Here is an 11,832-nt window from a genome sequence, read left to right on the forward strand (position 1 = left end):
TGGTAGAAGTCCTCACAGCGCTCACAGTTCAGCCCCTGCGTGTGGTGCTTGCAGACACAGCGCCCGTGCACCTGCCAGGATGCCATGGTGAGGAGCTGTGGGACTGGGTGCTGCGGTCACCCCAATGCAGTACAGCACAGGGGTCTGTACTATGGCTGGACCTACCATGCCATTCACAGTGGCTGTGGCCCCGCTGAGCGGCGCACACTCTGAGGCGTGCCCGTAGCAGAAGCAGTTTCCACGCAGCACCATCTCATACAGCGCATAGTAGTACTTCTCGCGGATCTCCCGCCGTGAGTCCAGCAGGTTGTCCCCCAGCGTGTGCAGCTTGGTGAGGTTCACCCGCAGGTTGGTGACACGCAGCAGCTCTGCATAGAAAGTTGGCAGCTTGGCTCTGCTCACCCGTACCTGCTGAACACGGCTGTGCCCAGCTGCAGCGCATTGCACATGGTGCGCCATGGCTGGGGATGTACTGCTCTGTGCTCGTGGTGCTGCATGGCACATGGGGCCAGCAGGACGGCTCTCCAGGGACAGCAGCTTCCCAGCAGCAGCCACCGGGCCCCGCAGATTCCTCCCCTCCTGCTCCCAGCCTAAATTTAGCCTCAGCTGTTAACCCGCTGCATCCTGTACCGTTCATCTGCCCACCACCAGCTCCATGCTGCGGGGTTACAGCCCCTGCACCAGGCACTGGCATAGTCCCATCTCCCATTGCTTGGCATCCTATGCTGCCCCACATTCATCCACACCCCGCTGTATGGGTTTGGAAACTCCTGGATCCAGCCCCACAGTGGGCTCAGCATGAGGACACAGCAGCCAAAATAGTGGCACCCAAAATAGAGCCGCAGGGCGGCAGACGGGCGGGCGACTCACCCTGGATAGCGGGGCTGTAGGGGTCGCGGATGGGGATGGCAGGGTCCAGCACGCGGTAGATCACCTGCAGGAAGGAGGAGAGCGGTGAGGGGACAGCGGGATCCTCCAAGTGTCCCTCGGTGCTGTCGGAGCCTCACCTCCCCCTCGGTGGAGGGCTCGATGTCAGAGTAGCGCGACTCACAGATCACATCGTCAATGCGGCGCGGGGGCCCACGGGGGACGTGGGGGAAGGACGCAGCACAGTCGTAGGCGAAGTAGCGGTACGTCTTCCAGCTGCGGCCAAAGTCGGCCGAGCGCTCCACCAGCATGGCTGCGGGGCGGAAGGTCTGCGGGGCACATGGAGGGGTGGGGGCACACGGCAGGGTTGGGACACGCGGCAGGATGGCAGTCGGGATGACGGGGTCTGTGCCATCCTGCTGCGCTCACCTTAAAGGTCATGATGAGGTGGGTGAAGTGGAACTCAGCCTCCAAGTCCAGCTGGATGCTGACGTGCTCCACGCCTGGGGGGGGACACCCGTGTGACTCCAGCCTTGGCCACAGCAGCACAGGGCTGAGTCACGGCTTCCTTAGTGTGGGAGGACGGGAAGAGCAGCCCCCCAGGGACGCTCTATTGCTCACCGTTCTCCGCCTGCCACCAGGCCTTCTTGGGGCGGGGGGCAAAGGTGGTCAGCACATTTTCGATGCGGTGGCTGTCAGTATTGCTGTGGGCATCGTAGGGTCTCCGCGAGTCACAGACGAAGCATTTCTTCTCCTCCTGTGGGCGGGGGCTCAACGGTCACCCCACCCCACCACGTCCCGGTCCCCCGTCCCTCATCCCCCGTCTCACCTGGAGGTGGCTGACGATGCAGTAGGGTTGGGGCCGCCGCAGCCCGCAAGTGGACGAGGCGCTGAGCCGCGAGGCTCTCCCCACCAGCAGGTCCCCGGTGGCCGGGTAGCAGCTGCCGCGGGCGCAGCCATGGGGGGCGTCGGGAGAAGAAACGGCCCACGCGGCCCCTCCCGGCCCTGCGTGGGCAGCGGGTGGATGAGGCCGGACCCCACGCGGAGCTCCGTCCCCGTCCCGCACGGCCCCGAAGCGGGGGCCCTTCCGCGATCCGCCCGGAAATGCCCCGCGGGTCCGGACCCCAACCCGAGAGCGTTCCGCGAGCGGGGGCCGCGCACTCACCGGACGGCAGCGGGACGAGGAGGGAGAGGAAGAGGAGAAGCGGGGGGAGGAAGGCTGCGGGGCCGCGCATCGCGGCGGCGCGCGGGACTCGGGGTGCCGCCGCGTGGGGTCCGGTCTCGCGTGGGTAGGCGCGCGTTGCCGAGGGGGGGGGTTCCCTCTCGCCGCCCCTCCGCAAAGTTGTGGCGGCGCTCGGGGCTGCGCGGAACTCGCGGGGCGGTCCCTTCGCACGGCGGCCCACGCCGGGCCGGGAAGGGCCAGCACCGCCCCGCCGGAGGCCGGGGGTACCGCGGGGGGACGCGCGGGACTCGGCCACGCGTGACAGTGAGAGGCCGGACACGGGCAGGCGCTGCTCAGCGCTTTATTTGCAGGCGCTACAGACACCCCGCGGGTTTCTTCCTCGCCGCGCGGGGCCGCGTCCCGAGCGGGTCGGACTCCCTAGCAGGTGGCGTACGCGTTGGCCCGCTCGCGGATCTCCTGCAGCAGCCCCGACACCTGCCGCTCCAGCGCCTGCAGCCGCGTCGCCTTGGCCGCCATCGCCTGCTCGTTGGCCCCGAAGTGCTGCTCCAGCTCTGCGGGAAGGCACGGGGTGCAGGGTGGGCTGCGGGCACCGAGCGGGCGGCCCCTGTCCCACGCCGCCTCTTACCTTCCAGCCGCTTCTTGCTGCTGTTGGCTTTATCCAGCAGGTCCCTGGCCTCGGCCGTCAGCCGCGTCACGCGCTGCAGGGCCCCGCCGGCCATCCCTGCCATCCCGCTCACCCGGTCCTTGAGCACCACGTAGCGCCGAGTCACCTGCGCCAGGTCCTAGGGGCACACGGCACGGTGAGGCCGAGCTCCCCGCATCGCCCCCCGCCTGCTGCGAGGCCGGGGCTCACCTGGCTGAGCGTCCTCGAGGCGGCGGTGGCACGCTGCGCCCCATCCTTGGCATCCTGTGCCAGGCGCCGGGCGTCCTGTCCGCGCTGCTGCAGAGCGGTGACGCGCTCTGCCAGTTCCCGCAGCCGCCGCTGCAGCCGTGACTCCTTCCCCTGCAGCGCCTGCAGCCTGCGCTCCGCCTGGGTGCATAGGACACAGACGGTGGGTGGGCACCGTGTGCCTATCGGGTACCCGTGGCTGGCCCGCACCACGCCATAGCATTGGCTTTGCTCCCCATGTGTGCCCACTCTGTTACCCACAGGGCCCAGGGGTGTGCCAGGGTCCCCATCCCCAATATCACCTCTCACCTCCCTGGCTTTGCCCTCAGCAGCCCGGATGCCATCCTTGGCTCTCCGCAGGGTGCTCCCAGCCGCCATCACCTGTGCCCGTGCCACCTGCAGTGCGAGCTGCGTCCCTGCCAGCTCGTCCCTCATGCCCTCTGCTCGCTCCCTGTGGCGATGCAGACACCTCCAGCTCTGCTCAGGGCTCTGTTGCCCTCCCCATCCAGCTTGTCGCCACTCACCTGGCATCCTGTCCCTGTGCCAGCAGCCCCTGTGCAGCCTCCAGCCCCTGTGCCGTGCCGTTGAGCACCGCGTCCACCCCATCCAGCTGGCTGATGCTCTCCTGCATCTCCCGCAGCAGCTCCTGGATGTGTGCAGGGCTGCTGGGCAGGGAGATGTTCAGCACCTGCCGCGCCACCAGCTCGATGCTGCCTGGATCTGCACCCTCCTCTGCAGGACATCGGAGCAGGGTGGGCTCAGGGTGGGCTCCATGCCCCGCACCATGCCTGGTGCCCACACACTGCTGGCCCTACCTGACAGGAAGGCTTTGATGCGGCGGATGAAGTCCCGCAACTGTGCTGTCGCCTTCTCTGTGCGGCTGCGGGCAGCCTGTGAGCGTTCCAACGCCTCCTCTGCACGGCTGCGGGCACCCCGTGCCAGGTCCTGAACCTCCTGCATCTGGGGTGTAACCAAGGGGCACCAAGGGGCTTACAGTTGGGATGTGCAAGGGGCCGGCACTGACCCAGGAGTGGGCACAGGTGTGGTGTTCAAGTGGGCACAAAGGGCCTCGCATGAGAACCCAGCACATGGGGACGCCATGCCTACCTTCTGTGCCACGGCACTCAGCTGTCCCAGGGCCACCTCCAGCTGCTGTGAGGCATTGCCGGCACTGCTCAGGGCTTGAGCTGACACAGGCAGGGCCCCTGTGCACCCCACACCCCCGCAATGCCTCATCCCCACGCTGTCCCGGCACAGAGCTCCTCCACACAGTGATTCTGCACAGCTCCGGTCTCCAGGAGCCCCACAAATCTGCAGGGATCCAAAAGGTGTAGTTTGAATGGGCAGACCCTCATCCCAATTGGCACAAGAGCCAAGCAACCCGTGTGCCACCTGTGATATGATCACCCCGAGCCCTTTTTCCCCCGTCCCACTCTCACCTTCTCATTGATCCCGGCCACGCTGAGCCCTGACACCCGTTTCTGTGTCTCCCGCAGGGATTTCCGCTGTGCAGCCATGCTCCGGCGGAACGCATCACCCTGCTGCTGCAGGGCCTGCTCAGCTGCCCACTGCGTGGCCCGTGCTGCACTCAGCTCACCTGCCGTGCCATTGGCCACCACCTCTGCCTGCCGTGAGTCCCGTGCTGCCACCACGATGCTCTGGTATGACTCTGCGAGTACAGAGTGTCCCTCGAGTCCCACCATGTCCCCAGCATCCTGTTATGGCTCCAGGATCAGCCATATCCCTTGTGTCTTTCCATGTCCCAGGATCTCCTAAGTATCCACTGTCTCTCCATATTCGGAGTCCCAACACTTTCCCAAGGTACCTCTGTTCCTAGGACCTCCCCCCCCACAACCCCAGAGTCCTACCACGCACTCAGAATTAGGGCACAGTTCTCCCAGTCCCAGCTACATATCCAGCACTGGGGCACGGCTCTCCCAGCCCCCATGCCCCCAGACGCCCTCACTGGATGCCCTTACCCCTGAATCCTGCTGCTGTCACGGTGCCGAAGACAGCTTGCAGGCGGGAGGTGGTTTGGTTGAGCCCACCCAACTCATGGCTCAGCCTGGCCAGCCGGCTGCGGTGCAGCACATCAGCCTGCTCCAGCTGATCCACGTGTTGCTCCAGCTCTTGAAGCCTCTTCCAGAAGTTGTCCAGCTCTGTCCTATGGGGCAGAGAGCTCTCAAATACCTCTGGATGCCTAAAGCCCCCCCCCCAGCCCACCGTGTGCACTTGCCTGCTGCCATCCAGCTGCCCGGCCAGCTCCTGCAGGAGGGGGCTACTGGGGCTGCTCCCCTCACCCAGCAGCCGCTCTGCATGCTTCAGGGCCTCCTCCAGTGCTCGCAGGCGGGGGCTGAGCGAGGCTGCAGACCCTCCCTCACGCAGCGCCCGTACCCGTGCCCCAAGGTGCTGCAGCCCATCCTGCAGGCTGCCCAGCACTGCGTCCCAGTGCCCAAAGCAGGGGTGGCATGGAGAGCAGCGAGGGAAGGCGGCCTGGTAGCCCCGCTGGCAGCGGTCGCAGCGCAGCCCCCCAAAGCCTGGCCGGCACTGGCACTGCCCACTGGCTCGGTCGCACTGCGGGCTCTCAGCACCCAGTGGCTCACACTCGCAGGCTGTGGAGATGGGCACTGTCACTGCCTGAACTCTCCAGAGGCCTCTGTGTTCTCAGAGTGGCACTGTGTCTCCTGGGTCACCCGTGGTTCCAGGGTCCCATCACATACCTGGAGACTCACTGTGTCCCTATCCCATGTCCCCAGCATCATGCTGTGGCACATGGTTCATCCCTATCACCAGGGTCCCACCACATCCTCAGGAGCTCGTTATGTCCCCGAGGTCCTTCACATCCACAGGATTCTCTCCATGTTCCCAGGAATCCCCAGGTAGCCAAAATCTCATCCTATGTCCCCAGGACCCCCTGTGTCCCCAAGACTCCCCCTTCCCCAAGGTTCCCATATTTCCAGGAGCCCCCATGTACCCCAAAGCACAGCCTTTGTCCCAACGGCACCCTGTATCCCTAAGACCCCTCTTTTCTCAGGGTTCCCATGTCCCCATACACCCCACTGCCAGTCCGTGGGTAAAGCTCTCACCTCGGCACTGCAGCTCGGGGTCTCCCCAGTGATTCTCCTGGCACTGGGAACAGACACGGCCACCAAAGCCGAGGTGGCAGTGGCACTGCCCTGTGACCTGCAGCGAGAGCAGGGTGCTCAGCCCACTCATTCTCACCACCAGAGGACACAGGACCCATACTGGGATGCTCACCTCATCGCAAGCGGGGTGCGTGGCGTGCATGGCATGGCATCCACAAGGCTGGCAGCCCTCCATCCCCCCCAGGTTCCAGAAGTTGGGTGCACAGCGGTCGCAGCTCCTGCCCACCACATTGGCTCTGCAGGCGCAGGCTCCCGTAGCGCGGTCACAGCTGCAGGTGCCAGCGGTGCAGTGGGCAGACAGCGTTCCCCGCGGGTCACAGCTGCAGCCTACGGGTGGTGGGCAGCCATGTGGGGCAGGGGGCTCAGCCTCACGCCACCCCAAGACCTCGCAGGCCCACAGCCCCTGGCCCAACTCACGGCGACAGCTGCGCTGCAGGGCATTGCCGAAATAGCCGGGCTGGCACTGGGCACAGCGGGGCCCAGCAGTGTGGTACAGGCAGCGGCGGCAGTGCCCTGTGTGCGGGTCACAGGCCCCCGGGTCGCTGGTGTCGATGTTGTTGTTGCACTGGCAGGGCCGGCACACTCCTCCCTCCATCTCCGGCGTCCCAAAGTAGCCCGGGGAGCAGCGGTCGCAGCGGGGCCCTGTGGGGACGTGCGGTGTGGCTGATGGAATCTCAGCCCTCTTGCTGGGGTGCTGCAGCATGGTGCCTGCCTGCCCCTCACCGGTGTATCCGGGCGCGCAGAGGCACACGATGTGGTGGGTCTCCTTGTCGGCATGGCAGGCGCTCCCATGGTAGTGCCGTGTGCCGGGGTAGCCAGGGCAGGGACAAGGGCGGCACTGCTGCCCTGAGCCCAGCACCGGGTCTCCATAATAACCGTCTTGGCATCTGCAAGGGCAGGAGTGAGGTCTCAGGTGTCCATCCCATCTATTTCATCAAATCCCATCCCATCCCATTAATCCTAACCTGTCCCATCCAGTTCCACCATCCCGTTTTATTCCATCTCATCCCGTCTTTTCTTATGCCATCCTCATCCTATCCCATCCCAAGCTACCCTACCGTACCCTACACCATCTCATCTCATCTCATCCCATCCCATCTCATACAATCTAAACCTGTTCAATCCCATTCATCCCGTCCTACCCCACCTCATCAGTGCTGTAAGTATCATGCTATGCCGTGCCATGCCGTGCCGAACCGTCTCACCCAACCACGCTCACCTCTCGCAGTGCCGGCCGGCGGTGTGGTCTCGGCAGCGCAGGCAGCTGCCCGTCCGCAGGTCGCACTCCTCGGTGTGCCCGTTGCACTGGCAGAGCCGGCAGCTGGGGAAGCCCCAGTGTCCCGGCTGGCAGCGGTCGCATTGCCGGCCCATAACGCCCGGCTGGCAGTGGCACTGCCCACTGCCCGCATCACACAGCTGTGACACAGAGCCCTCCGGGGAGCAGGCGCAGGCTGTGGAATGGCACAGCTCACGTCAGGGTGACCTCAAGCCAGAGAATAATCATCCCAGTGGGATGGACAGACAGACAGACACACAGACAGGGGGGTCCCATCCTGGCATGCCTGACACACCAGCAGACCCTGTTACTCACGGCTGCACCCCAGGGGTCCAAAGCCGTAGCTGCCGGGTGCGCAGCGGTCACAGCGTCGGCCGAGGACGTGGGGCTTGCACTCACACTGCCCTGACAGCACCTGGCACACGCTGCTGCGGGAGCCTTGTGGGTCACACTGGCAGGCTGTGGGGCAGCAGGGTTGTAGCTGGGGATGGGAATGCCATACCACACACTGCCACCAACCCCTGGCCTCTTCCACACCAGCTACTATCCGGCCTTGCTGTGCCGAGCATGGCTCTATCATAGCCCACTCACCCACCAACCCACTCATGGCCCCTCATCCCTGCGGCCCCCGACTCACACAGAGCTCCATCGTGCAGCACGGCTGAGACGCTGCAGATGAGGCGGGCGCAGGCTTCGGCCAGGGTGTGCGGTGGGGCCATATGGAAAGCCTCCAGGCATCGGTAGCGCTCCAGCTCCTCCAGCCGCTGCACCGCTTCCACTGCTGCCCCGTGGAAGCCCGGCAGCTCCGGCACACGTGGCAGCAGCACCAGCTGTGGGGCAGCGGGGAGGTGGTGGGGCTGTCCCCGGGACCAGTCCCAACTCCATCAAGATCCCCAGCCCCACCGATGTCCCCATGCGTGGCCCCATCCCATCGACATCTCCATCCTCATTCTCTGCTCCAGACCCAGCTGCAACACCAGTCCCATTGCCGCCTCCATCTATACCCCTTTCATCTCCCTCTCCACCCCGTCCCATCTCTGTCCACCACTCTATGTGTGGTTTGCCCACCCCTGCCCATCTCCCCACCGGGGTGTGTTGGGATCCCCTTACTGAGTCGATGAGGATGAAGGCACTGGGGTGGCGCTGGGTGACGCTGGCTCTCTGCAGCCGCACAGTTACCTCGTATGAGGTACTGGGCTCGAAGCAGAAGGGCCGGGACAGCAGCACATATCTGCAGAAAGGAAGACGTCGGGTCACAGAGAGATGGCCAGAAGAATGTAGCAGGACCTGGCCACATTCATCACCCTGATTCCCCGACTGGTGTGGTAGGACTATCCCCCTTCCCATACCAACCACATCCTATGCCCATCCCTCAATTCTAGAAGTGTGGTAGTGTTGTCCATCTCCCTGTCCTGATCCTACCTTCATCCTCATCCCTATCCTATCCCACCCCATTCCCAGTTCCATCTTCATTCTCTCTCTTTATTTCATCCCACCACATCCTCTCATGCACATTTCCACCTTTATCCTGTCTGCATTCCCATTCTCATCTCTATGCCAGTCTCATTCCCATCTCTATCCCCAAACTCATGCCCATTCTCAAGCCCAATCTGTCTACACCCCCATCCCTGTCCTCATTCCCATCCCCATCCATATCCTCAACCTGCTCCCTCTACCCATCCTACCCCATCCCCATCTCCATCTTCTTTCCACACCTATCCCATTCCCTCTCATCCCATCCCACCCTTTCCCTGTCTCCATCTCCATCCTTTTCCAATCCACCCCCACCCCATCCCACCTCTGGCTGTGGGGCAGGCCTTCGTGGTACATCTGCTCTGAGGGCAGCAGGTTCCCACAGCGTGGTCCGGTGGGCAGCGCCCGGGAGCTGATGCTCACCACAGCCTCCCAGTCCTCGGCTGACTGCAATGGGATGCGAGGCCATCAGCACTGGCGGTGCCACATGGTGCACACTGGGGCCATCCTGCAGCCACTCACCTCAGGCTCGTAACGCAGCAGCAGCTCGTACTCCATGGGGTAGGGCACGTTGTCTACATGGAATGTCAGCCCGGCTCCATCCCGCACACGGGCAAACCCCAGTCCAGTCCACGTCACCATGCGCCCGTCCCCATCTCGCAGCACCGGCTCCACGTCGGGCTGGGCATGGCACCGCATGGCTCAGCCCCAGCCCAAGGCTGTGCCCCACTGTGCCCCCTCCTCAACCCAGGGCTCACCTTGGGGGGCTGCTGGAGGCTGTGGTGTGGGGCTGCGCGGGGCTGGGGGGAGCGGGGAGGGCTGCGCTGGGGCCGAGCACGTGCCTTCCGCCCCACTGGGTCCCCATTGCGGTGCTGGGGGCAGTCCTGGGGCACCTCTGCCCGCACGGCGCCCTGCAGGGATGGGGATGGCCATGCATGGGGACGGTGATGCGTGGAGCATGGGGATGGCCATGCGTGGAGATAGCCATGCATGGAGCACGGGGATGGCCATACACAAGGTATGGGGCACTGCGGAAGCCCACATGGGGACACTCACTGGGAGCTGGGGATGGCTGGGCCCGTGGCCCACGGCTTGCTCAGCCTCGTAGGTGTAGTGGTCAAGGGGTGCGCAGAAGAAGCCGGGCTGCACCTGGTCACACTGCCGGCCCATGAGGTGGGGGCGGCAGGGACAGGCCCCGTCCTCCATGGAGCACCTGGGGAATGGCCCTTGTCCATCTTTCTGTCCGACTGTGCCTCACCCATCCCTTCCTGTCCCCAGCCCTCCACCTCCAGGCACAGAGATCCCTCCTTCCACACCACTCTGTCTCCACTGTGAAGCCCTGTCCCCACCCCTCCAGCAGTGGTCCCACCACTTCCATTCCACCCTGTCCCCACACCCATCCCTGTGTCCCCGTGCCCAGCTGGGCAGTACCGTGGGGCCTCACCGGTTGCTGTAAGCTCCCCCGAAGTCACAGGAGCAGGGCCGGCAGCCCCCTACATCATAGCTCAGGCCCCAGAACTCAGGCTGCAGTAAGATGGGAGAGATAGGGAGTAGGTGTGGGGCCAGCCCAGCCCTGGGGAATGCCATGGGGCTGGGGAGAGCCAAGGCAATGGAGCACGGTGTGGAGCTGGGGCACTCACCACGCACTGGCTGCAGGAGCGCCCGGCCACGAAGCGCTTGCAGTAGCAGTCCCCACTGATGGGGTCACAGGGGGAGCTGCCCGCCACCGTGCCCCGTGGGTCACACCGGCACGCTGCCCCGTGCACAAACACACACATGGTGGGCTGCCACACAGCACTGCCACCCACCACAGCCCCCAGTGCACCCTGTGATGTTCAAACAGCAGCTCCACAGCCCTCCCTCCTTGCCCCACGGCCCTGAGTCCCCCATGCACTATTGCTCATCCCACCTTCCCTTACCCTCCCTCCCTCTTTCCATCTCCGACCCTCCATGCCAATCCTACTTCCATCTCCATCATCCCTTCCCATTGCTTCATCACCTACTCATCCAGCTCCACCCTTCCATCCCTGCCCTCCAGCCTAATCCTTCCATCCCCATCCCTGCATCCCTTGTTCCTTCATCCATATCTCCCCACCTCATCCGTTCATTTCCATTCTTCTTCAATCCCCACTCCTCCTACATTGCTTCATCCCTAACCCATCCATCTCCACACTTCCATCTCTGGCCTCAACCCTCCAACTCAGGCCTTCTATACCCCTTCCTTCATTCCCCATCCCCACTCTTCTCATTCACACTCCTCTACTCCCCTCCCTATCCCTGTATCTCCATTCCCATTCCTCCATCTCCATCCCCATCCCCTCTTTTCCATTCCTTCATCCCCATCCCTCCATCCTTACTGCTTCATCACTCACTCATTCAGCTCTGCCCTCCATCTCCTTTCCCAAACCTATCCCTTCATTTTTATCCCTCCATCCCCATCCCTCTTTCTGTATTCTCATTCCTTCATCCCCATCCTTCCATCCCCATTCCTCCACCCCAATCCCCATTCCTTCATCCCATCTTTTCATCCCCACTCCTTCACCCATGTTCCTCCCTTTCCATCCCCATTCCTCCATCCCCACACAAACCCTCCATCCCCACAGCCCATGCCCACCCCAGCCCCAGCTCACGCTGGCAGCCCTGAGGGTCTCCCTGGCTGAGGCCGTAGGCTCCGTGCCGGCAGCGGTCGCAGCGTGGCCCGGCCACGTTCTCCTTGCAGCGGCACTGCCCCGCGATCATGCCCAGCGCCACGTCCGTGTGTGCATCACAGGCGCCGCCATCCAGCGATCCCGCAGGGTCGCAGTCACACGCTGTGGGGACATCGTGGCAGCTGGGGCAGGTGGCAGTGGGGGACACGGGGTTGGGGGCAACAGAGCTGGGGGCACTCACGGATGCAGGCAGTGGGAGCGCGGATATCGGAGCGCGGGTGCCGGTAGTAGAAGGGCTTGCAGAGATGGCAGCGGCGCCCCATGGTGTTGTGCTGGCAGCCATCGCACAC

General features: G+C 64.2%; 2 protein-coding genes across 2 annotated transcripts; both read right to left on the reverse strand.

Annotated features, from left to right (window-relative positions):
• Window positions 1–5: 5 nt before the first annotated feature.
• Window positions 6–2,252, reverse strand: LOC122193885 (laminin subunit beta-1 variant-like; the record flags this gene model as incomplete). The annotated part of the gene is given in 11 exon segments (XM_042894785.1): window positions 6–71; window positions 166–368; window positions 871–934; window positions 1,008–1,196; window positions 1,297–1,370; window positions 1,489–1,624; window positions 1,697–1,825; window positions 1,827–1,872; window positions 2,033–2,100; window positions 2,102–2,164; window positions 2,166–2,252. Coding segments are annotated over 11 exon segments (1,125 nt in total), but the record flags the coding sequence as incomplete, so codon positions are not given.
• Window positions 2,253–2,382: 130 nt separating this feature from the next.
• Window positions 2,383–11,829, reverse strand: LOC122193884 (laminin subunit beta-2-like; the record flags this gene model as incomplete). The annotated part of the gene is made up of 26 exons (XM_042894784.1): window positions 2,383–2,601; window positions 2,676–2,832; window positions 2,904–3,080; window positions 3,249–3,390; window positions 3,464–3,671; window positions 3,755–3,899; window positions 4,047–4,250; window positions 4,379–4,608; window positions 4,919–5,103; window positions 5,176–5,551; window positions 6,026–6,122; window positions 6,198–6,412; window positions 6,503–6,727; window positions 6,809–6,972; window positions 7,305–7,536; window positions 7,677–7,820; window positions 7,999–8,191; window positions 8,472–8,592; window positions 9,160–9,281; window positions 9,357–9,515; window positions 9,593–9,745; window positions 9,891–10,047; window positions 10,279–10,358; window positions 10,475–10,587; window positions 11,465–11,644; window positions 11,724–11,829. Coding segments are annotated over 26 exons (4,419 nt in total), but the record flags the coding sequence as incomplete, so codon positions are not given.
• Window positions 11,830–11,832: the final 3 nt, after the last annotated feature.

Source organism: Lagopus leucura, unplaced genomic scaffold (assembly GCF_019238085.1).
Source record: "Lagopus leucura isolate 7727_CA_CO unplaced genomic scaffold, USGS_WTPT01 47420-0_obj-0_obj, whole genome shotgun sequence".
NCBI lineage: Eukaryota > Metazoa > Chordata > Aves > Galliformes > Phasianidae > Lagopus > Lagopus leucura.